This window comes from Amblyraja radiata, chromosome 6 (assembly GCF_010909765.2).
Source record: "Amblyraja radiata isolate CabotCenter1 chromosome 6, sAmbRad1.1.pri, whole genome shotgun sequence".
NCBI lineage: Eukaryota > Metazoa > Chordata > Chondrichthyes > Rajiformes > Rajidae > Amblyraja > Amblyraja radiata.
This window is the reverse complement of record NC_045961.1, coordinates 52,068,654-52,095,075: the sequence shown is the minus strand read 5'-3', so window position 1 is coordinate 52,095,075 and position 26,422 is coordinate 52,068,654. Positions and strand designations below refer to the sequence as shown.

General features: G+C 41.6%; 2 protein-coding genes across 4 annotated transcripts in view; one reads left to right on the top strand and one right to left on the bottom strand.

Annotated features, from left to right (window-relative positions):
• Positions 1-6,281: 6,281 nt before the first annotated feature.
• Positions 6,282-25,381, bottom strand: polr1d (RNA polymerase I and III subunit D). The gene is made up of 3 exons (XM_033022829.1): positions 25,224-25,381; positions 10,789-10,863; positions 6,282-7,264 (listed from the first exon to the last, which is right to left on the bottom strand). Exons 1-3 carry the CDS (start codon positions 25,247-25,249, stop codon positions 6,979-6,981), a joined length of 387 nt encoding a protein of 128 aa, XP_032878720.1. The 5' UTR covers positions 25,250-25,381; the 3' UTR covers positions 6,282-6,978.
• The window catches only part of lnx2 (ligand of numb-protein X 2), a 64,698-nt gene continuing 63,608 nt past the window's right edge, over positions 25,333-26,422 (top strand). Inside the window, exon 1 of one of the 3 annotated variants that reach the window (XM_033022825.1) lies at positions 25,333-25,936. The gene's annotated coding sequence lies outside the window, so the exon portion shown is untranslated. Of the gene's footprint in view, positions 25,942-26,422 lie in introns of all 3 variants that reach the window. The other 2 variants (XM_033022826.1, XM_033022827.1) reach the window with 2 other exon arrangements.

Below are 26,422 nucleotides of genomic sequence, written 5' to 3'. Positions count from 1 at the left end.
ACTTAATGTTTGTATCTTTGCTTGCATTGTAAACTATTCTAAGGCTGATTATGAATATAATATAGAGAGAAAGATTTTCAATTTCAAGAACAGCATTGTTGAGTGACTTTAACATTAAATTGAAGCTGACATTGTTGATTTCAGGACACCTATTGGTTTGTCACTCTAGCCCCAGAGTGTGGTACAATAGGTGCAATCTTCACAGCCATTTCTTAAAGGGACACATTACAATAAACAACATTTTAAGCTACCATTGTATATGCAAACGAGATTCAACAATTTTCAGACCAGTGAACTTTAAACGCCCACTGCAAATCAACTGATCCAAGATGGCGCCACACCCAGGCAACTCTTTATATGCTCGTCCTAGAAATGGATCTGCATTCATTCATTACAATCGCTCCACTCTTTTAAATCTTTATTTCATCAGCAGCATTTCTTTCTCTAATTATGCTCTTCTTAATCTCCTCTCAGATGTCGATTCTAAGCGTTATTCCCTTTTATCCTGTATCTGTAACGCTGTGGGCGGCTTGTTTGTAATCATGTAATCTTTTGGCTGACGAATAGCACGCAACAAAAAAGCTTTTCATTGTACCTTGGTACACGTGACAATAATAAACTAAACTAATAAACCAAAACTAAACAGATTAAAAGTGTTGGTTATACAAAGGCACAAAAAACTACTGATGCTGGAATCTTGAGCAAAAAACCACGAATCTTCTGGAGTAACTCAACGGAACAGGCAGCATCTGTGGAGGAAAATGGACAATGTTTAATTTTTTATATGCACCGGTAACGGAACATTGAAATATTTACTTGCTGCGACTTTACAGGCCCATTAACGAAGAACTCCACAGATGCTGCCCCACCAGCTGATTCCCTCAGCAGTTTGTTCATTTTGTGTTTGTTATACTGCAGATAATATAGATTTAGTGGAGTTCCTGGTAAAAGGTGCCACCCTGGGAACAAATAAATCAGGCTGATAAATGAATCAGTGTCATACAGCAAGGATAAATGCCAATTGCCCCATCAAGCACCCTTTACATGAATTCAATGCAAACCCATTTTATTCTCCACATATTCCCATCAATTGCCCTACGACTGTCACTAATCTACACACTAGGTGTCCCAATTACCTGGGTCAACATTTTCTGCAGATATTTCACATTATGAGGGGAAAATAGATCAGCCATGATTGAATATTTTATATTATGATATATTCAATCATGGCTGATCTATTTTTCCCTCAACCCCATTCTCCTACCTTCTCCCCATAACCTTTTACACCCTTAAGGGCCTGTCCCACTTACGTGTCCTTGGCACGCAAATTACGCGACCTCGTGGGCACGTTGAGCCGCGACGGTCCCACAAAGGTTACACGCGACTTCATTCGACCGCACAGCAGCCTGGAGCGCGTGACGTCATTTGAAGATAGACACAAAATGCTGGAGTAACTCAGCGGGACCGGAAGCATCTCTGGAGAGAAGGAATGGGTGATGTTTCGTGTCGAGACTCTTCTTCAGTCTGAAAGAACATCACCCATTGCTTCTCTCCAGAGATGCTGCCGGTCCCGCTGAGTTACTCGAGCATTTTGTGTCTATATTCAATTTTCTTGGCTCTGCTCTGGGAGTAGAAGTGGGGGCGGATCCGGACCGCAAAGGCCGTGAGCCCCAGGCCGAATTCGGCGATCGTTTGCCTGCTTCTGCTGCTGTTGCAGGTGAGACGTGGCATCGCGCCAGGGTCTTGGGCCTGTCCCACATTGGCCGTCAGTTACGCAACAGGCCATTGGCGAGCGAAAATTTCATTCGCTACAAAAATTTCGGAGCCCCACGCGATGTCGCGCACTACATACCCCTCCGCGCTTCTCAGTGGGACCGGCCCCGCGTGGCCACACGATGCCCATACGCCTCAACGAGACCACGAGGTTGCGTAATTTGCGTGCCAAAGACACGTAAGTGGGACAGGCCATTTACCAACTAATCAAGAGCCTATCAATCTCAGCTGTAAAAATACCCAATGTGTTGGCCTCCACCGCCATCTGTGGCAATGAATTCCAGACTCACCACCCTCTGGCAAAATAAAAATCTCCTCATGTCTATTGTAAAGATTTGACTTTCATTCTGAGGCTGTCCTCTGGTCCTGGACTTTTTCACTACTGGAAACATCCTCTCCACATCCACTATCTAGGCACTCTATCTAGTTCCTCTGGATTAAAAATGGCTTTGATCCACCTCAGCTCTCTGGGTTCACTGGAGATCGATGAGGCCAATGAAGGACAGTATACGGTGCCACAAAAGACATATTATAGGTGAGATGGGTGACTGGGTTAAGTGAGGACATGCTCCTTTTATTATATACGCCTAGCATTGACATGCTCCAGATGAAGGGCCTCAAGGTTCACATGCCAAAGGCTCCTGTAGGTAAGGGGTAGAACAGGGTTAATGGTGATTGAACGGGGAGATGGAAGACAGGATATTGGGAGGATAAGTGGATAGGGATGGAAAAGGAAGAAACAGAGTTGGGAGGACAGAGTTGTTGGGAATGGGTGTCTGGAAGAGGATCAAGGTACTGTGGGGATGCATGGATGGGAAGGAATGGGCACTGCCTTGTCTCCTGTGCATTTGCTTTTTATATTCATGGTTAGCCATTATCTTCTACAAGGACAAAAGATGGAACATTATGGTTTCAATTATTAAAGTGCAAGTAGGCAGTGGAAAAGTGGAAGACATAGCATTAGCTTGATGTTAGACACCCGCACTCCAATCTTCTACTGTGCAGAAAGCCCAATTTATTATGGGCAGAACAGGGGTTACATTTCTATAAAAGTCCTTTCCTTTGTAATTATCACAGAGGAAGTGCACTAGGGGGCAGGTTGGTATTGGGCCAATCGGTAGAGAGGGCTAGCGTGGGTGAAAGGGAAGAGAATTGAGATGAAGAGAGACTGCTAGGAAAGCCGATGAAGAAACCCTTCCAGGGATAAAGCGGAGAGGTGGGTCAGCGGGTGTGGAGGCAGTATTGGTGGAGTTTGGGGAAATGATTAGGAGTAGCGAAAGAGATGACAAGGCAATTGGAGGAATGAACTGAGATGATAGCGGTGTGGAGTGGGGCGATTTAGGGGGTTGGGATGTGATATTGAATGTGTGAGGACTTAACATATTTTGGCCAATTATTATTCTTTCCGAGTATACAAGGATCAGGCAAGAAAAGGCATTATTTGCTGGAACCATAAAAACATTTGATTGAAACTTCCTTGGATGGTCAGAAAGATGGATCCATAATGAATGGCAATACAACAGAATTCCTGCTGCCAGTGCCCTCGATGTGTTGCAAATTGCCATGAAAAAGGCAAATGAGACCACGGGGAGGTAGAGGTTGGATCAATCAGTGTATTAGAGCGAGCACCTGACCTAGAAAACTCCATGTGACTTAAATATTGCTGACACTTCCAAAGAGGAGAATCCTTAATTTTTCTTGTCAACCAAGCTGTGTCAATAGAGAAGACAACCAAGCTGTTTCGATAGAGAAGAAACAGACAGGCATTGGACTCCATCAACCTAGAGTTAAAAAACAATCCTACTATAGATCCAAGGTCCTGGTTAAAACTTATTTCTAGCTCAGACTAGCATCATACAATTTATCATTCATCTATAAAATAGCCTTGGTGTCTAAATCAAGTTACTGAGTTCCAAGCTTCGAATATCCTGACTTGCCAATGCGATAAACTAGACTCCAACCTGCAGTTCAAAAAAAATCAATCTTTCCTGATTTGGGGAAATTATTTTTTGTGCAAACCTGTGGGATACCATAACACATGCATTTCTGAAACACTTCCTTTATAACACTCAAATTATTATAAATTAACATAGGCTTTGGCTCGCTATCAGTAATGCCATGTGAGATCAGTGCTGTCCACAACTGATTGTCCGGCACCCTTGGTTTCAGAGACTTGCTGAATTATCCATTTAACTGGACCAACAGAGGTCAAAGCCTCGAGTGGCCGAGATACCAGCGCACAAAGTTGGCATTGGAAGTCGGCTATGAGAACGGATCTGCTGGCTCCAGCCAGGCCGGAGATCAAGAGCCTTGGCCACAAGGGGCAAATTCGACCCGCCACAGAAATTCCAATGAGGTCGCGGTCGGCCACCTCTCCCAGATTTGGCGCCAAATTTCCGGGGACTTCCAGGGTGTGGGTGGGAATTTTAAGTGCGCACTCATAATTTTGTCCAGACCACCAGTTGCCGGAAAATCAGTGCCGGACTTGTATATATTTTTTAATCCGCAAGGTTGTCTATATGGCCTTCAGTAATGAAAGTCCGCTTCCTTAAAGTTGCACACATGCTTCATAATACTACTTTTTGGTAACCACTTAAGGAACTCTTGATATGACCATTCATTAATATTGTATTGATTAAGGTTTCCAAAATATATATGAATATATAATTGGCTTGATGATAGGAAGCAGAGGATAATGGTGGAAGTTTGTTTTTTTGGACTGGAAGCCCATGACGAGCAGTGTGCCTCAGGTATCAGTACTAGGCCATTGATGTTTGACATCTACGTCAACAGTTTGGATGAGAATGTGCAAAGCATGGTTAGTAAGTTTGCAGATGACACCAAAATACATAATATCAAAGATGTAAAGAAAGTTATCAAGAATTGGAGCAGGATCTTGGTCAGTTGGGTAAGTGACCCGAGGAATGGTAAATGGTATTTAATTCAGATTAGTGCAGGATGTGATGTTTTGGGATGCCAAAACAGAGTAGGATTTTCAGTGTACATGGAGGCCCTGGGAGTGTTGTAGAACAGTGGGACCGAGGAGAATAAATACATAATTTCCTGAAAGTAACATCAATGGTTGAGAGGGTGGCAAAGGCAGCTTGTTAGCATGCTGGCCCTCATCAGCAATGATAGTTGGGACATGGGACATATTGTATTCAGTTGTGATCACCCTGCAAAAGGAAACATACCATTATCCTGGAAAGAGTGCAGATTTGCGAGGATGTTGTTAGAACTCGAAGTACTGAGTTAGAGGGAGAGGCTGAGCAGGCTGAGACCTTTTTCTTGGAGCATAACAGACTGAGACTTGATCATACAGAGATGTACAAAGTCATAAGGGGCGCTGATTGGTGAATGCACACAGTCTTTATCTCCAGGGTTGGGGAATCAAGAATTAGTGGGCGTTGGTTTAAAGAGGGGAAAATGTAATAGGAACCCGAGGGACAACTTTTTCCACATAAAAGGCTGGTACATATATGAATGAAGTTGCCATCATATAACTACTGTGTATGTGTGTGTGTGTGTGTGTGTTCATATGTGATTCACATCTCCTCGAAAACCAGACGCGGTAACGGTGACATTTTTACATATTCTGGTAGAGATTTACCTCGTGATTTCAAGAATCCCCTCATCTGAAAATTTGATTCATTATTTCCCGTTTTTTTTAACTAAAATTGTTCACCAATCTGACATATTTTTTAAATCTAACGTGCTGAAGCGAGCTGGATGATGTCACAATGCCTTTGCTCCCCACGGCAAGCTGCGCAGAGTTTTCAACGCGAAGCCATGAGCTGCGAGTTACGTGGCCCAGTCGCCCTAACCCCACCCCGGCTCTGGATTTAAGCCGTTGAACACGTGATCAAGTCGTGCAGCGTGCTCCGCTGGGCTCCTTCAAGTTCTACAACGTGGCGGCAGCGGTTGGGAGGAGAGGGGGGGGAGGAAGGAGAGGGGAGGAAGGAGAGGGGGGGGAGGAGAGGGGGGGGAGGAGAGGGGGGGAGGAGAGAGGGAGAGGGGGGGGGGGAGGAGAGAGGGAGAGGGGGGGGGGATCCTCCCTCTATGCCCCATTCCTCTCTGGCCCCCTTCCTCTCTGCCCCTCCCCTCCCTCTCTGTCCCCCCCCCCCCCCCAGGGGTAAAAGGAGCGAAAAACATGGAAAGTGGTTGAGACGGGCACCATAACATTTGAAAGAAATTTGGAATATGGATAGGAAAGGATTTGTGGGATATGGGTCAAAAGCAGGCAAATATGATCACTGTACATGGCAGTTTACTGTGCATGGACGAATTGAGCCAGAGAGTTCTGTTTCTGTATTATATGACTGTTTATATATGGCTCGTGCACAATTGAGGGTGGGGGAAACGAAGGAGGATTTTTCTTCTGAAGTGCAGTAAAGTGAAGTGCTCTGACATTTAAAAAAGACTATATATTTGAGACGCGCAGTCTAAAGACACCACATGTTCAAGAACAAATCTTCATTTAGAAAAAGGTACTTCGTTCCACATGAATAAATTATGATTTATCTGTAAATATTTAATGTTTTGGTATAGTCAGTTTCTACACATCAAACCTTACCAGACTAGCAAAGTTATCCTCAGTTTTGCAACAAAATATAAATCATAACCAACAATTGAAAGCTACTCAATGGCTTGAGCTTCTTACTTTAATATTGACCAGCTCACCATTTTTTCTGTTAGAATTTGTAAGGAAATTGCATAGAAATCACTAAAACCCATCTGGTGTGTGGATGAAAAAAATGTTTCTCTCCCTGGTAAAGCCACTTAAAAGAGCACACAAGTACCATAAAATAACTATAAAAATAATTATCTGTATATTTAATAATCACTATCATATTTGTAGAATGCTATGAATTCTTTATACTTCTGTATTTTATTGCATTATCTCCTTCTATCTCCAAGTATTACTAATGTAAAAGCAATTGAACACTCCAATACTGTATTAACAATTCTGTGTGGGACATTGTTTACCATTGCCGCAATTATGTATAACATGGAAGATTTGTACAAAGTGTTATTTAGATATTACAGTGTGTATGCTAAAAGCTCCCCGTAAAGACATTTGCAAGTTGGTCCTGTTTTTAGGACTAAGTCTGAGTTTTTTTTTTTAAACAAATGCTTACTTTCTAATAATTTGAGCACGCTTTTATCTTCTAATCATTTTAGTCACTCATTTGATTTATATAATTTTCAATAATCATTTGTACTCTTGTATTTTTTAGTGTTTCTTTTTGAGTCACTTTCCCTCGGAGATGGAGACCTGTTAGATTTCACTCGAGATTTTGATCCATGTTGATAGGGTTGAAAACTGTTTTTGTGAGTCTTTTCTTTTTTTCTTCGTTCATTCTCATTTAGATTGGAATCCTTAACCTCTTCCCTTTGTCTCTGCTCATATGTTGGCTTTCGAGATGGTATTGTATTCTTAATAGTATTGATGAGAAACCGTTTGTTAGCTCCTGGAAGAGGACACTTCATCCTGTTAAAGCAAAATATAAAGTATTTCACTATTCAGAATACAAGAGAAAAAAAAAATCAGTTAAGAATTAGTCAGAGAATTTAATGGAGCTCCGGTTGGTTTTCCACTTCAAATCATTAAAGTGAGGCATTGTATAAATTCAGTCGACTGTCAGTGCTCACAACAAATCAACTGTGAGAAGAGAGTATGAGTTTACACTGGTATAGCATCATTTATATCATGGAAGATTTTAAACAGATAAACAAAGAACGTAATGGGGGCAAATGGCAGCTTTATAGGATATTGGATAAGCTGCAATTGGAGTATTGCATGTAGTTCTGGTTGCCCCATTGCAGAAAGAAGGCAGCGGCTTTGGAAAGCAAGCAGAGGTGGTTCACCAGAATAATGCCTGGATTAGGGGTATTAGCTTCACGACTTGGACTGTTTTCATGGAACGTTAAAGGATGCTAGAGACCTGATAGAAGTATATGAAATAATGAGAGGCATAGATGGGGTAGACAGTCAGAATCTTTTTCGCAGGGTGGAAAAATAATTATAAAGAGAATAACTTTAAGGTTATGCAAATTTTAAAGAGGTGCGAGGCAAGTTGTTTTTAAAAATAAACAGAGGTGGTAAGTGCCTGGTACGTGCTACGTACGTTGGTGGTTGAGGCGGATACAATAGTGGGATGTAAGACATTTTTGCATAGGCACACAAATGTACAGGGAATGGAGGGATATGGATTTTATGGAGGCAGGTAAAAGTTAGCTTTAGCGTCATGGGCCGAAGGTCTTGTTCTTGTGCTCTACTGTTCTATGCAAACTGCTTGGCAAACTCTATGCAGCCCTACTGAACTTCTTACAGTTCTCTTGGGAACAGTGGAGCTTCACAGTTCCTCTTTCCAGCCTAGACCATGCTGCACTGGTCTCACTGAATTGCATGGGAAGTTACATGACCATACTTACACAAGTTGATGATTATGGGGAAACTGGTCAAAGATGTTTACGCCGATGCAGGTTTTGAGAAGACTAATGTAAAAAGGTACTGAAGATTTAAGGAACTAATAGATTTTTTAAAAAGGGTGTCATATAACCCACGTGTTTCCAGACATTTTGTTGAAAGAGCATAGGTCATAGAACTGGAAAAAAATACCAAAAAAAAGCAGGCAACCAGTGAAGGGATATTAAGTCTGTCCTAGAATTCTGAATTCAAATGTTGAAGGGATTAAAGAGCATGTGAATCCAGAGGGGCCTGGAGTGATGGTATCATATTTTGGATGTAGAAAATACAACCATTTATTGTTCTGATTATTTCATTGTTTAGAAAGGCTCTCTTTTAATATTTAAATCCACATTAAAATATATAAATGTTTCTACTTAATTTTATTCAATAGAAATTACCAAGGATGCATGATCATCTTAAAATGTCACAGTGTACATAATATTAGCAATTGTCCTTTTGATTAAGTAGTGGCACACCAAGTCATTAATGCAGCATCCATCTGAAGACTACAACTTGATTGTGATACACAATAATCAAGTATAATCCCTGTGAAATGCAAATTTTGACATTTACATATGAAAATTACAAATCATAAATTATGGTTCAATAAACTTCAATAGCTCTCACGTTTGGTGGTGATAATACAATACAAAAGTTAACATGCTGCGAAAAGGAGTCCCAAAAAGTATAATTACATTTCTGAAAATATGTATTCTAACTGCAGTGAATAGCTCCACATTAAAGTAATATGCATTATTAACAATCAATTTGTGCGGGAAGAAGTTGTTAGGAATTTTGATAGATTTTTAATTACATGTTTGATTCCTTTGTGTAAAAATTTACATTTTAACTGTAATAATGGATCTTATAATTGTACCTTTCCAAAAATGGAGTGAGGGCAAATCTGGAGGATCATGCTAATTTAATTTCTCAGGCTCATGTTTCATAGGTTCTTCATATACATTAGTAAATATCAATCTTTGTAATTTTGCTGTTTTATGAGCTAGTATAAAAAACCCTAGAATAGTTAATAGGTACATCAAAGCAGAAAGGTTTGCGCAACTTCTTGCCCAATGCAAAAATATCCCCAGGCTCCAAAACTAAGCAGGTAGTTTCCTGATGTTGCTTTTTACATTAGAATGTTCAAGATTGGAACTTCTCAGATAAAAATAAATGATGTAACCAGATATACCTGTTGGACATGAACCAGTCCTCACCAAGAAAATAGGGATGAAATAAATAATTTTGGAATTCACACTTCATTAATGTTTATGGGGAAAGTGCGAATGGGGTCCAAATATCATCCTAGTGGCTGTTCAAATCAAAGGTGCTCACTTGTGGATGAACCTACCAATTTAATCTTTAGAAATGTTGAGATGACATGTTCAGAGAATAAGTGCGTAGAATGATTACCAGCATGTTATGATACCAAACAGATGCCCCATGGGCTTCTGGTAGGCACAGGGACACTTCACATTTTCAGTAGCAGGCAAAATATCTTCCTTTGGCAGATGTGTTGATGGCAGCTTTCCATCCCAAAAGAAAACATAACTGTAAATTGTCAGTGGCATCACTAAAAAATATAAACTATTACCCAACTGCACTGCTGAGTAGTTCTTTGGAAGTATCTCAATGATAGTATACCACTTGTTATGCTGTGAAGGGCAGTATATCATTATGATGAAAAAACTCTCTTTGTATGTTTCTTCTCACCAACTATTTCTAGGGGATTAAAATACTCCTATGACCATGGGGACCTATTATTTCAGGGTTTGAAAGATAGATGCGGAGCTATGTCATCTAACTACCATTCAGCAAGACACTGTTCTTGCATTTTACTGTAAGGATTGGCCATCGTCCAAGGCAAGTTAGAACTAATCCATGGGGATGATCCTTGCTTGTATCCATTTCAGCACCACCTTGAATTTACCACAATCCAGTAAAGGTCTTGATGCAAGGATTCTCTATCCAACCTACCTCCCCCTCGGCAAATTTATTATTGCTTCCAGCATTTACTTTCCTTTTGTCTTGGGTTTAATCCCTTATTCTATTAAATCAAAGATTGCTGATTAGTTTAAGATATCTTTAAAGCATTCAGAATTATTGATAATTTTCCTTCCCAATTGTAGCATCCATATCTCTATAATTATAAAAGTCTGATTGCGCGCGTGTGTGTGTGCCTGTGTATATAATCACATCTTCTTGAAAAATCGTCGCGCTGACGGTAACATTTTTACATATTCCAGTAGAGATTTATCCTTTGGACTCTGAAATCGTCTTATCTGAAAAGTTCATGCATTATTTCTCCAGTTATTAATCAAAATGTTCACAAATCTGAAATAACTTTGAATCTAAACGAGATGGTCTCGCTGATGACGTCACAATGGGTCTGCTGCGCGCGGCCTACGCTGTTTCACGCGCTGCGAGTAGTGCCAATGTTTCTTGTACATTTCATTGTCATGTTATACAATACTTTGAGAATGCTATATCATTTTAATTATTTTGCAACTGGCAAATTTCTTTGGTTTTAAATATATGCTTACCAGCCCATGGGTCCCATTGTTTCAGCCCTGGCTTTTCCACGTTTTGCTTCTGTAAGAAGTTCTTCCACAGCTTTCCTATTTTAAACGAAAAATATTGCTTTTATTGATTAAAAATGGAAAATCCAGTATAACAGTAAATCTAAACCTAAACAATTAGTTTCTTATTACCTTCCTTCTAGCATGTTTCCAACTCCAAAATGCTTGATGCACTTTTTAGTACTAATATTATTCAGCATATTTCAATGAGAAAGTGCAATGTTATACAGTGCCCTCCATGTTTGGGACAAAGACCCATCATTTATTTATTTGCCTCTGTACTCCACAATTTGAGATTTGTAATAGAATCTTTATACATTTTTTATACCATTTTTATCCATTTTGGTTGGCCAGGTTACAGTTTGCCAAGAAGTACTTAAAAGAGCAACCACAGTTCTGGAAAAAGGTCTTGCGGACAGATGAGACTAAGATTAACATATCAGATTGATGGCAAGACCAAAGTATGGAGGAGAGAAGGAACTGCCCAAGATCCAAAGCATAACACCTCATCTGTGAAACACGATGGTTGGGGTGTTATGGCCTGGGCATGTATGACTGCTGAAGGTACTGGCTCACCTATCTTCATTGATGATACAAATGCCGATAGTAGTAGCATAATGAATTCAGAAGTGTATAGACACATCCTATCTGCTCAAATTCAAACAAATGCCTCAAAACTAATTGGCCGGCAGTTCATTCCACAGCAAGACAATGATCCCAAACAAACTGCTAAAGCAACAAAGGAGTTTTTCAACGCTAAAAAATGGTAAATTCTTGTGTGGCCAATCACCCGATCTGAACCCAATTGAGCAAGCCTTTTATATGCTGAGGAGAAAACTGAAGGGGACTAGCCCCCAAACCAAGCATAGCTAAAGATGGCTGCAGAGCATCAACAGAGAAGACACCCAGAAACTGGTGATGTCCATGAATCGCAGACTTCAAGCAGTCATTGCATGCAAAGGATATGCAACAAAATACTAAACATGACTACTTTCATTTACATGACATTGCAAACAGTCATGCTCAAAGGTGGAGGTCTACTGTATGTGCTAAGGGAGCTGCTCAAATCAGTTGTGTGCAGCTGAGGACATAGTTTAAGCCACTCCTTCCATTCATGTAATGTGGCTAAATTATATTGTGCAAACCCATGATGTATTTGATTTAAGATTATAAGAGAATAATTTATGAGGTGTTAATGTTAAGTAATGGGAATAACATGACTTGTTCTAAATATGTTGACTTGAATATTCTGTATTGCATTTTTTAATGATTCAAATATATCTGGTAATTTATAAAAATGAAATATGTAAAATACAAAAACATCTTTATCAGTTCTCCAATCATACATAATTATGGATTCTGTTATTTTTCAAGCTGAGGGCTAAGGAATTCTCAGTGTAAAGCACAATACCCTCCATAATGTTTGGGACAAAGACCCATCAATAGACAATAGGTGCAGGGGAAGGCCATTGCGGCCCTTCAAGCCAGCACCGCCATTCATTGTGATCATGCCTGATCATCCCCAATCAGTATCCCATTCCTGCCTTCTCCCCATATCCCCTGACGCCGCTATTTTTAAGAGCGCTATCTAGCTCTCTCTTGAAAGTATCCAGAGAACTGGCCTCCACCGCCCTCTGAGGCAGAGAATTCCACACTCACAATTCTCTGTGTGAAAAAGTGTTTCCTCATCTCCGTTCTAAATGGCTTACCCCTTATTCTGAAACAGTGGCCTCTGGTTCTGGACTCCCCCAACATCGGGAACATGTTTTCTGCCTCTAGCGTGTCCAAACCCTTAATAATCTTATATGTTTCAATAAGATCCCCTCTCATCCTTCTAAACTCTAGAGTATACAAGCCCAGCCGCTCCATTCTCTCAGCATATGACAGTCTCGCCATCCTGGGAATTAACCTTGTAAACCTACACTGCACTCCCCCAATAGCAATAATGTCCTTCCTCAAATTAGGGGACCAAAACTGCACACAATACTCCAGGTGTGGTCTCACTAGGGCCCTATACAACTGCAGACGGACCTCTTTGTTCCAATACTCCTCTTGTTATGAAGGCCAACATGCCATTCGCTTTCTTCACTGCCTGCTGTACCTGCATGCTTACTTTCATTGACTGATGAACAAGGACCCCCAGATCCCATTGTACCTCCCCTTTCCCCAACTTGACACCATTTAGATAATAATCTGCCTTCCTGTTTTTGCTACCAAAGTGGATAACCTCACATTTATCCACATTAAACTGCATCTGCCATACATCTGCCCACTCACCCAACCTGTCCAAATCATCCTGCATTCTCATAGCATCCTCTTCACAGTTCACACTGCCACCCAGCTGTGTCATCTGTGAATTTGCTAATGTTACTCTGAATCCCTACATCTAAATCATTGATGTATATTGTAAATAGCTGCGGTCCCAGCACCGAGCCTTGTGGTACCCCACTAGTCACTGCCTGCCATTCTGAAAGGGACCCGTTAATCCCTACTCTTTGTTTCCTGTCTGCCAACCAATTTTCTATCCATGTCAGCACTCTACCCCCAATACCATGTGCCCTAATTTTGCCCACTAATCTCCTATGTGGGACCTTATTAAATGCTTTCTGAAAGTCCAGCTACACTACATCCACTGGCTCTCCCTTGTCCATTTTCCTAGTTATACCTCAAAAAATTCCAGAAGATTAGTCAAGCACGATTTCCCCTTCATAAATCCATGCTGAATCAGACTGATCCTGTTGCTGCTATCCAAATGTGCTGTTATTTCATCTTTTGTGATTGACTTCAGCATCTTCCCCACCACCAATGTCAGGCTAACTGGTTTTCTCTCTCCCACCTTCTTTAAAAGTGGGATAACATTAGCTGCCCTCCAATCCACAGGAATTGATCCTGAATCTATAGAACATTGGAAAATTATCACCAATGCGTCCACGATTTCTAGAGCCACTTCCTTAAGTACCCTGGGATGCAGACCATCAGGCCCTGGGGATTGATCAGCCTTCAGTCCCATCAGTCTAAACAACACCATTTCCTGCCTAATGTGGATTTTCTTCAGTTCCACCGTCACCCCAGATCCTCTGGCCACTGGTACATCAGGATGTACATCAGTACAGCAAATTTATTTATTTGCCTCTGTACTCCACAATTTGAGATATGTAATATAAAAAATCACATGTGGTTAAATGGCACATTGCCAGGTTTTAATAAAGACCATTTTTATACATTTTGGTTTCACCAAGTAGAAATTACAGCAGTGCTTATACATAGAGAACCCAATTTCGTGGAACCATAATGTTTGGGACACTGCAATGTAATGTAAATGAAAGTAGTCATGTTTAGTATTTTGTTGCATATCCTTTGCATGCAATGACTGCTTGAAGTCTGCAATTCATGGACATCACCAGTTGCTGGGTGTCTTCTCTGGTGATGCTCTGCCAGGCCTGTATTGCAGCCATCTTTAGCTTATGCTTGTTTTGGGGGCTAATCCCCTTCAGTTTTCTCTTCAGCAAATAAAAGGCATGCTCAATTGGGTTCAGATTAGATGATTGACTTGGCCACTCAAGAATTGACCATTTTTTAACTTTGAAAAACTCCTTTGTTGCATTAGCAATATGTTTGGGATCATTGTCTTGCTGTAGAATGAACCGCCGGCCAATGAGTTTTGAGGCATTTGTTTGAACTTGAGCAGATAGGATGTGTCTATACACTTCAGAATTCATTATGCTACTACCATCAGCAGTTATATCATCAATGAAGATAAGTGAGCCAGTACCTTCAGCAGCCATATATGCCCAGGCCATAACACCCCCACCACCGTGTTTCACAGATGAGGTGGTATGCTTTGGATCTTGGGCAATTCCTTCTCTCCTCTATACGTTGCTCTTGCCATCACTCTGATATAAGTTAATCTTCGTCTCATCTGTCCACAAGATCTTTTTCCAGAACTGTGGTTGCTCTTCTTGGTAAACTGTAGCCTGCCATCCTATTTTTGCGGTTAACCAGTGGTTTGCATCTTGCAGTGTAGCCGCTGTATTTCAGTTCATGAAGTCTTCCGCGGACAGTGGTCATTGACAAATCCATATCTGACTCCTGAAGCGTGTTTATGATCTGTCAGACAGGTGTTTGAGGGTTTTTCTTTATTATAGGCAGAATTATTCTGTCATCAGCTGTGTATGTCTTCCTTGTCCTGCCAGTCCCTTTGCGATTAGTAAGCTCACCAGTGTTCTCTTTCTTCTTAATGATGTTCCAAACAGGTGATTTTAATAAGCCTAAGGTTTGGCTGATGTCTCTAACAGTTTTATTCTTGTTTCTCAGTCTCATAATGGCTTCTTTAACTTTCATTGGCACAACTTTGGTCCTCATGTTGATAAACAGCAATAAAAGTTTCCAAAGGTGATGGAAAGACTGGAGGAAAGACCAGGTGCTGAAAGCACTCTAATACCTGCATTAAAGAGACAATTAAACACATCTGAGCAATTACAAACGCCTGTGAAGCCATGTGTCCCAAACATTATCGTGCCCTGAAATGGGGGGGGGACTATGTATAAACACAGCTGTAATTTCTACATGGTGAAACCAAAATGTATAAAAATGGCCTTTAATAAAATCTGAGGTAGACAAAAATGCTGGAGAAACTCAGCGAGTGAGGCAGTATTTCTGGAGCGAAGACATAGGTGACGTTTCGGGTCGAGACTGAAGCAGGATCTCGACCCGAAACATCACCTATTCCTTCGTTCCATAGATGCTGCCTCACCCACTGAGTTTCTCCAGAATTTCTGTCCACCTTTGATTTTTCCTGCATCTGCAGTTCTTTCTTAGACATCTTTAATAAAATCTGACAATGTGCACTTTAACCACATGTGATTTATTTCTATTACATATCTGAAATTGTGGAGTACAGAGGCAAATAAATAAAAGATGGGTCTTTGTCCCGAACATTATGGAGGGCACTGTGGATTCTTGATTAGTACAGGTGCCAGAGGTTACGGGGAGAAGGCAGGAGAATGGAGTTAGGAGGGAGAGATAGATCAGCCATGAATGAATGGTGGAGTAGACTTGATTTGACAAATGGCCTAATACTGATCCTATCACTTATGATGTTATGATCTTATGAAGAACTTGGAACATCAGGATGTCTTGGGTAAACCAGAGGTCATATTTCACTGCACTGACCATTTCCCAGCAGCATCTGTTTGCGGCTTACTAACTTTTACATCAATTCAGGACAAACCCCCACTGGATCCAGTGTCCACTGCCCTGATAACATTTCTTGCAGATCACTGACTAATTGATTTGTGATCAAAGATATCCTGTTGAATAATGTGTCCTACAAGAGACATGCTGCAGGATGGTATAACTGAACAAAATGTTTGAAGGCAATGTAGCCAGATCTATTCTTTGCAGTATTGGAACAGACAGAACATATTTCATATGTGGAGAATTTCCAAACACACAGGTTACAGCCAAAATATCACGTAAGATACCTCTATTTCAGGTATTTTACCATGTAGCACTTTTTTTTTTGAGGGAGTAGGGTACAAAGAAGATATAAACTGCAATGGATATTGCATTAAATGTTTAAAAGATCTAACAGTGGAACAGGTAATTTATCAAAATATCACCCTTTTGAAGAATAAAAAACTGATTTGTTCATATTTTATAATCACGTTTCTAATATATGCAACGATTATTACAGTGATTGTTGTTAATTATAGCAACTAGCAGTTAATCAATGAGTCAAAAGATGCAATAAATAAACTTAGACAAAACCAACTTTCACCTACACTGTGATCATGCATAACAGAAAATAATTTTCAGAATTACAATAGCAACCTGTCACTCGCTTGGTTAAAGACAGGGTCTGTAGACTAACAGTACCAATCACAAGAGAATATTTGTAGATTAAATTTGAGATCTTGTGATTCAATGAACCATTTATTTTACTTTAGTCATCACAACAAACTTTGCCAAACTTGCACTGCACTGGCTCTATGGAATTATTTATAACAACTGCTAAAGAGAGCAGATGTTTTACCAACATAAATATCTGATTATGATGGAGCATTTAGTTGTCTTGTAATGAGTAACTACCAGGGGTAACAGCAGTGAAACATATGGTATCCCTGGAACATACAGTAAAAGGTTTCCCACAGACTGTAATTGGTAGCTTGTAAAACTCATATTGTTCATATTGTAGTTTCATTGACTTGCCTTTGTCAATACCAGATAAAGCACAACACAAGAATGGGAACAGGAGCTTGCTCTGCTACCTGACCTTGGCCTAAACTCTACCTTCAGTCTACTCAACCCTTCCTCAAAAGGCAACTCCTGCACTCCAGGAACCGATCAAGAGAACCTTCTCATAACTGCCCCCAATTGCATGTATATACCTCCTTCCATAAAGACTCCAAAACTGTACACAGTACCTCAGGTGGAGCCTCACCGATTTCTATATATTTGAAGCTTTCATACACCACATCCCATTTTAATAAAGGCCATCATTCCATTTACCTTTCCAAATACAGGTTATCCCCATGTAATAAACGGGTTCCATTTCATAGACATCCATTAGTCAGTTTTCTCCATTAGATAGACACTATACAAAGATCACTCAATATGGCATCTATACCTCCACGGTATTGTAATGAATGGCATCAAAAATAATTTCTAAAAGTAGAGAAAGAGGACACTAGCTTGCTATTTGTAACAATATGTACGCATGTCTCACTTTTGAATTTAAGAATATTATGGGAGCTTCCTCAAATGTAGGAGTGTGCATATATCGTGTTTGTAACTCAGAGACAGTCTGTGTTTGCCGTTTCCACATGCTAATCCAGAAAGTGTTTCCACGCCTCAACATTTTTTTTCCTGAAATAGATTTCCAAATTACCTGGAATTTGATGATATTTCCTGGCCCGGTAAGCCTTCCCCAACTGCGCACACGCGGATATCGGGCCCTCTACGCATGCGCGGGGAGTTGGCATCTCTACCGTGTCACCGGCACCATTTTCAATTGTAACGCGACTGACGGGCCTCCAACTGCGCAGGCACGGATGGTCGTAAATATACAGGCACATACTTTTTTTCCGCAAATCATCCCGCGGGCCTGATTGGACCCTTTGGCGTCTCCCCGCGCATATGCAGTGGTCCCAGATACCGCGCGTGCACAGTTGGGGCGGCAGTCGCACATGGGTTGGAGAAGGCTTACTGGGCCAGGAAATTCCCCGAAATTTGTTCATTTCCCTAAAATTACCCGAAGACAACCGTAATTTCCCGAATTTCAGGTAATTTCCTTCAAAGTGGAAACACTGAATCCAGATTCCCCAGAGCAACATCATACAATATTCTCTCTCCATTTAATATTCTTCTTCCTGCAAATGTTGATGGTCTCGCTTTTCCTCACTTCATCAGAATACTGAACAGTCTTCTCAGGAGATAAGGCTGTAATCCTGATCTTTCAAACCACCTCATTGCAGCCCTTGCACTTTTTTTAAGCCTACATTTTCTCTATCTCTGTAATGCTCTAATGTTGCAACACTATATTCTGCACACTGATATTTTTCTGTTTATACCTGTACCTGTTGTACTTGTGATTTGCTTGATTATTATACTCATGTATAGCATGATTTGACTGGATAGCATGCAGACAGAGTTTTTCACTATATTTCAGTACACATGACAATAATAACCACCAAACCATCCACCAGATGTTTGTCTACTCAACCTATCCACCCCCCCTTTGCATATAATGCGTTCTCTTCACAATTTATTTTCTCCACGTATCTTTGCAATATTGAATACCATACATTTGGTGGTGGAATTGTGGCAGAAATCCCTTCATGCAATGTGGTTCTTAATTTGATTCAAAACACACTTATTTGCACAATTATTAGTACCTGGAATAGCCTAAAGAATAGAACGGTGAAACCATTCAAGTAGTAGTTAAACGCTGTGAAGATAGTTATCAGTGGTAAATGGACAAGCCTATTATTAGTGTATACATTTGCCCTTCATCCTCCAGGTGATGTTTAACTTTTAATATTATTCATAGCTTCTCCTTCATACATGTATACATTTTCAAGCTTGAGAGAATTGGGTTTTTTAAATCTATCATCCCACAAGGAATTACCATTGTGATGCTTCTCTACACCTCAAAGTTTGATTTTCTAGTTCTATTTAATATTGATGTTGAAATCTGACAAAACAATGGAAAACAAAGTGCTGGAAGAACTCAGCAGAACCTGGACACCCTCTGTCGGCTTTTCATCTCCAATTGCCACTGTAACATCGACCATCTCAACTTCTCTACTCCTTTACCCACTCCAATCTTGCACTCTACAAATGCATGGTCCTCCACTCAACTCAGTACCAATCCCAATATTGTCATCAAACCCGCTGACAAAGGCTGTGCCACTGTAGTCTGGTGGACTGACTTCTACCATGCCATGGCCAAGCATCACCAGCCATCACCTCCCAAACCACAGATTTTATTGCCTCTAGCAATCTCCGCTACTTAGCCTCAAACCTTATAGTTACCCAACCCAGCACTACCCGTTATCTATCTCCTTCCCAAAATGCAAACAGGACTGCCTTGGAAGGCCCATTACTTCTGCCTGTTTCTTCCCAGCAAACTCATCTCCAGAAACCATGATTCTATGTTGTACCCCCCTGGTCTATTCCCTTCTCACCTACATCCAGGACACTTTACAAGCTCTTCACTACTTCAATAACTTCCAATTCCTTGGCTGTCATTGGCTTATCTTTACCATTGCTATAAAGTCATACAGCACGCAAACATGTCCTTTGGCCCAATTTGCCCCTGCTGATCATGACATCCGATCTGCACTAGTCCCACCTGCCGACGTTGGGCCATCTATCTATCCATACATAACTAAAACTTTGATCTTGTGCTTCCGGTTTGCGGGGTTTTTCTATATGCGCAAAAACGGTACGAGATAGCGCTACGATTTTTTCCGCCAGGTTACTCACTGTTCTCTTGTGCTGCGAGTGCAACAAGTTTCATTCCGATCGGTGGTATATTGTAAAGGTTATCGAGGTTTATAAATCTTAAAAACCGCGCATGCGCAATTCCACCAGTCAGCGCCACGCAGATTGGTCTCTTCTCCTGTCAGTCAATGCCACGGCAGGGATGGCGACACCCCTTACTGCCCCACCGGCGACAGCCTGTCCCGCCTCACTCACAAACTCCTCTCTCCCCTCCTCAAAGTAACTTGTCTATCGTCTCCCCCACCACCGGCGGCGGCGGCGGCCGCGGGGAGGGGGTTCAGTGGAGGCCCAGTAGAGGACCTGGTCCCGTTTCTCTCCCTCATCACTCACCCCTCTCCCCCACCCGCCCTCTGAGGGCAGTGGGGGAGGTGAGGAGGGATAGTGGGGGGGATAGGGGGAGGTGAGAAGTGGGAGATAGAGGAATAGGAGGGGGGTAGGGAGGAGAGAGCAGTTATGGAGGGAGGGAGGAAGTGACTGAGGGTAGGGGAAAGGAGAGAGAGGGAGATGTGAGGGAGGGTTTGGGGGTGCGGAGGAGGAGAGGGGAAAGATGAGGGAGGGTGAAGAAGAGGGGGAGGGAATGCTGGGGGATGAGGGGAAATGAGCCGTGCCTGCGCAGTTGGGGGCTATGCGCGAGTGGTGCAATATTGCGTTGGAGGGACGGGTTGCATTGGGGGAACGGGTGAGTGGTGGAATATTGCATTGGGGAACGGGTTGCGTTGGGGGGGCCAGGCCTCCCGTGTGACAGGGACCCAACGGGTCCCACTTAGTCTAGTATCCCTTTAAACCTTTCCTATCCATGTGCCAATCCGAATGGCATTTAAATCTTGTCATCCAGTCCCTTTACATTTCCGTTCTCCGTCAGTAAGACTTTGGGGCTTCCAATTCTTCCTTGAACAGGGACCCAACCAGTTCCCGATAACTAACACTTTCCTCCACCTGGCAGAACTTGTCCTCAACAACTTTTCTTATTTCCCTCAAGTCAAAGGTAGCCATGGGCACTAGCATGGGCCCCAGTTATGCTTGAATTTTGCTGTCTATGTTAAACATACTTTATTCCAAATATCCCCTGGCACTATTCCTCAACTCTTTTGCGCTACATTGATGACTGCATAGGGGCTGCCTCCTGCGCCCAAGCAGAACTTGTTGACTACATAAACTTTCCTACTAACTTTCACCCGTGCCCTCAAATTCACTTGGATTATCTCTGACATTTATTACCCCTCCCCTTCTTGATCTGTCACCATAACTGGGGACATACTATCTGCTGACATGTATTACAAGCTCACTGATATCTACAGCTACCTTGACTGCACCTCCACCCTGCCTCTTGCAAAGATGGCATCCCTTACTCTCAATGTCTCCATCTTCACCAGATCTGCACCAAGATTAAACTTTCCATGACTGGATATCCAAGATGTTCTTTCTTCAGTTAACCTGGCTTCTGTCTGCTGTTGGGGATGGAGCCTGCACATATCTCCCACAATTCTGCTCTTACTCCCCCTTCCTCAGACAGAACAAGGATACATTTCCCCTGGTTTACACCTTCCATCCCACCAGCCTCCACGTACAACACACCATTCTCCACCACCTTCAAAATGATCCCACCAGTCACATCTTCCTGTTCCCATTCTTTTCCACTTTCCGTACATACTCTCTGTCTGGTTTTGATGTTTCATACATAATTTAAATTTTATTAAAACTTCTCTAGTCACAGTTTTCAAATATCTCTATTAGATGCATCACCTAAGGACTAATCAAAATACATGGTGGAGATGACTCTAGTATATGATGGGCCAGCTTGACCAGTTCTCCGTATAAGGTGCAGCCTAAAGGAGCCTGAAAACTGTAACATCCAGGTTCAGGAACAACTTCATCCCTACAGCCACCAGGCTATTAAAACACTACAACCTCCAAATAAGCTCTGAACTTAGGGGCATTTGGTTTTGTCATTTTGCACTATTATTGTTTGTTTGTATTTTTATGTGCGTGTGTGTGTGTGTGTGTGTGTTTATATACACACAGAACTGTCTTTCCTCTTGTTTATTATATTGTTGACAATATATTATGTTTACATATTCTGTTGTGCTGCTGCAAGTAAGAATTTCATTGTTCTCTCTGGGACATATGACAATAAAACACTCTTGACTAAAGCAAGCATGCAAGCACTAAATATGGTAGCAGGTCAGATTCAAGATAATCTGATGCAATAGAGCTACATGAAATGTAGAAGCACACTGAAAGAATTGGTAGGGAAATGCAAGCTCACTGATGGTGAGCTTGCATTTGGTGAAATGCAGTCAATGGTGAAAATCAGTCAACATCTTTCCATCCAATCTTTCTCCACTTTCCACACAACCACTCTGCCTATTTTAAATGTTTCATAAATTATTTTAATTTCATTAAAAATGAGGACAGTATTATTTTATTATGCCTATGTAAGATTTTACTATAATATACAAGGTCAAGAAAATGGAATTGGCTGACTGCTAGCAGTTCCGTAGGAATCGGTGAACTCTCACCGCTTAATGGACCTTTGTTTTTTTGAAAACCTTCACACACTGATGCCAAATGTGGAAGTGTAAACCAGTGCTTCTTAAACTATTTAATGTCATTCACCTTTGAGTCTTTATCACAAAAATTTCATTCACCCTCGACTAAATTTTCTTGTGTTTTTTGGTAATTTTCGTCTTATTCTCCCTTGTGTATAATATATAATTAATTTTGTCACATGAGCAAAAAATATAAATTAACTCATTTCTTAAGTGTTTATTTTATTCAACTTTTTGAACATTCTAAAAATATGTAAAGAAAACTAGGAGTGAAAAAAAAAGTTTAATTACCACTGGAGTTGGAAAATCATTCTATTAGAATGATAAAAAAAAACATTCCAACGTTGGGGTACCAGGCCTCCCGTGGGGGCTATGAGTGAGTGGTGGAATATTACGTTGGGTGGAATATTGCCTTGGGGAACGGATTGCATTGGGGGACCAGGCCTCCCGTGTGACAGCGACCCAATGGGTCCCACTTGGTCTAGTAACTTTCTATAACTCTCCCCGACGAAAGCTCACAATACCACCAAATATCAACTTTGGTAGCTAAATTGCCACAGAAAGTAAAGTTACAGTTCAACAATTGTCTACGGCGATCCTCCAGTGTTGCCATTTATAAATGTATGATCCCACTAGCTCGTCTGATCTTCCCTAAAATGTTATATTACAGTAAATTTGGGAAATATCCTGCTACGTTGAAATTAGAAAACCATACGTAGAGAAAAGAACATATCCAATTTCCAGCTCCACTGCCATTAAAACCAATAAGAGCTTACTAACCACTTTAATGGCAATGCCATTTTTAAGTATAGAAAAAATATATACATATCTGAATAAATTAAGTCATTCACCCTTCATTCACCCCTCTAGTTCATTCACCCAAAAATAATTTCATTTGCCCTAGGGTGAACCATTCACCAGTTTAAGAAGCACTGGTCTAAATTATCTCAAGATTAGATGTTGGAGAGCGAAGCAGGATGAACTTCACATCCAGCTGCTCAGCTTTATACCAGGATATTTGAATGAGGTCACACTTTCTACAGTTTATAAGATAGATTCCTTTGCTGTGAGGTGAAATATTTTAAATGTTTTAATTCTTGGTTAACATTTTACAATGGTCCTATTCACTTATTTTACACTTAATGCAAGTGTTTTTATATGTTTCCATCAGAGATGTTTAAAAACAGTTTGAAATAAGGCAAAATGTCAGTCATCAGGGCAGCGCATCAAAAGTCAACACCCTGCCAGCAGTCAGCTTTGCTTCATGAGAATCACTAGGGTTCAGAGGGTTAAGTACATTGGCTCTCAGCAATCAGAAATGAGCAAGAGGCCAGAATTAAAATGATCCAGCCCCATAATATTCCACATACCAGCAAAGAAATTGAGTGAATATTATCATAATTTATAAATGAAACAAAAGTTGAGGGTATACAAAATTTTGGAAAAGCGCAATTTGAAATGGATACATTAGCAGAATTGGGAAGATTTACAAATGCTATTTAATGTTTAGAAACAACCAATGTGGCCTAATGTTTACTTGGAGAAAATTTGTGGGGAGAAGGTTAGAGAATGGGGTTAGGTGGGAGAGATAGATCAGCCATGATTGAATGGCAGAATAGACTTGATGGGCCGACTGGCCTAATTCTACTATTCCTTATGACATTCTATTGGCTGCTTTCCCCCAGGGTAGCGTTGAGCGTAGATTGATAGCCAATAGGTGCAGGAGTAGGCCAATCGGGCCTTCGAGCCATTCAATGTGATCATGGCTGATCATCCATAATCAGTTCCTGCCTTCTCCCCATATCAACTTGACTCTGCTATCTTTAAGAGCCCTAACTCTCTCTTGAAAGCATCCAGAGAACCGGCCTCCACCACCCTCTGAGGTAGATAATTCCACAGACTCACAACTCTCTGTGTGAAAAGGTATTTCCTCATCTCCGTTCTAAATGGCTTACCCCTTATTCTTAAACTGTGGCCCCTGGTTCTGGACTCCCCCAACATCAGGAACATGTTTCCTGCCTCTAGCGTGTCAAAACCCTTAATAATCTTACATGTTTTTATAAGATGCCCACTCATCCTAAATTCCAGAGTATACAAGCCCAGCCGCTCTATTCTATCAACATATGACAGTCCAGCCATCCCGGGAATTCAATGATGGGAGTCTGGGAGCCTAATAACAGAGGGTAAGAAATTGTTCCTGGCAAGCTAAGTGAGGCAGGCCATACCAATGTGAATGAAACAATGGCATAGGCATCAATTTCTGGTATATAAATTCCCTCTTATTTCGTTGGCATTTAGCTCGATCAAATGTAAAACATTGCAAATGGCACGAAGTGGAAGACTGGAAATATTGATCCTTCCTTGCCCCACAGATGCTGCCTGGTCTACTGTACATTTCTAGCCTAGTTTTACAAGACATTGACCGACCAAAGGTCCAGCGCTGAGGCTGGGACATGTTTTGTGAGGTGGGGAAACCACCACAGAAAGAGACGCAACGTCACGCCATGCCACCCAGCAGGGACTGAGGTATATATAGATATATAAATACACATAAATGAAGAGATTCAAATAGGAACAAGTCAAGCGATAAGCGGCCTGTGACTGGGAGACAAACGCAGAGCAGGTAATAATAAGGAAGGGTAGCGACCCGAATCGTCTCCTGTCTAATATCCCTCCACAGATTCTGTCGGATACTTTACAACACTTTGTGTTTTGATCGAGGAAATATTGCAATCGTTTTGGGAGGTAACGGGGAGGTAGGAAGAGGCCCGATCAGGCCGCTGCCCGCGTTAACATGGTTCCCATGTCAAGGCGGCCGACAGTCAGTCAGTCACACGCGTTTACCTCTCGAGCTCGCCATCTTTCTCCATGACAACCCTGCGCGGCTTCGGCGGCCGTTTAACAGCCCGCCACTGGTTCGGTTGCTTTTCAAACCGGCCTGACGGTGCGCGCGGCTTCCAGCACCAGGCGCGCGCCAGGACCGCTGAAGACCGGAGTGTCCCCGCCCCCTCTCCCCTTCTCTCTCCCTCCCTCCTTCTCTCCCTCCCACTGAGCAACAAGATGGCACATCTCCCCTGCCTGATCACAAATAAAACGCGCAATGATTCAAACGCCTCCTGTTGTCAGAGCGGGAAGGAACTAAAGCTCCTTGGGGAAATATTCCCTTTCCTTCCCCACCCCTGAATCTCCCTCTTTCATTCATACAGGCGACGTATGAAGACAGAAAGATTCCCTCACGCCAAATGCACCCTGACTTGTTGGAGGAGGCGGGCGCAACGCCTGCCGTTCTGCTCTATGATTTGATGTTCTCCCCTTTATCGTCATCTAGTGGGCGGGTTTACGAGGGCACATTGAGTTGCCATTGGATGCGTCTCCTGTCATTCTGCGGTGGGAGCGCCTCAAACCCAGCAAGTTTGCCTGACTGGTAATCTTAAAGGATTGAATCGAAGTTCTCGACAATAACTGTTCAGTCTTCGTGAGATATTTAGTTCCTTGCTTGCTTGTAGGCGAGAATTTGAAGTGAAATCGTCCGCCGATGCAATTTACATCAACAGAAGGTAAAGTATGTATTCTTTAAAGGAAAGATTGCCTCATATTTAATTTGCCGTTAGTTGCATCTTGACAGCAGAACCCGTGGGAGTGGAAGCATGCGAAAGAAAAAGCGAAGAGTCTTGTATTTCACTCGCAGCCCCCTCCTCCCAACCCACTTGCTGTTTTATTGTGGAATTACCCCGCTCTGTGAAATGCACCTCCTCCCGCAAACAGCGATCGGATGAAGCGGGGTCGAGATTTAAAGCGCCATGCAATGTGTGTTTGTTAAGAGTCCGTGGAGTCGAGGTCGATTTAATGGCATGTGAAATTTTGCTCAATTTTTAAGGGATTCTTCATTGGCTGTTTTAATATTTGACATCGTGCGGTCTGAATATGTTTAGGTTCATGTTTATTATTGTCATGTGTACTGATATACAGTGAAAAGCTTTGTTTTGCATGTTATCCAAATCAAATCAGATAATACTATATATAAATACAATCACGCCAAACTT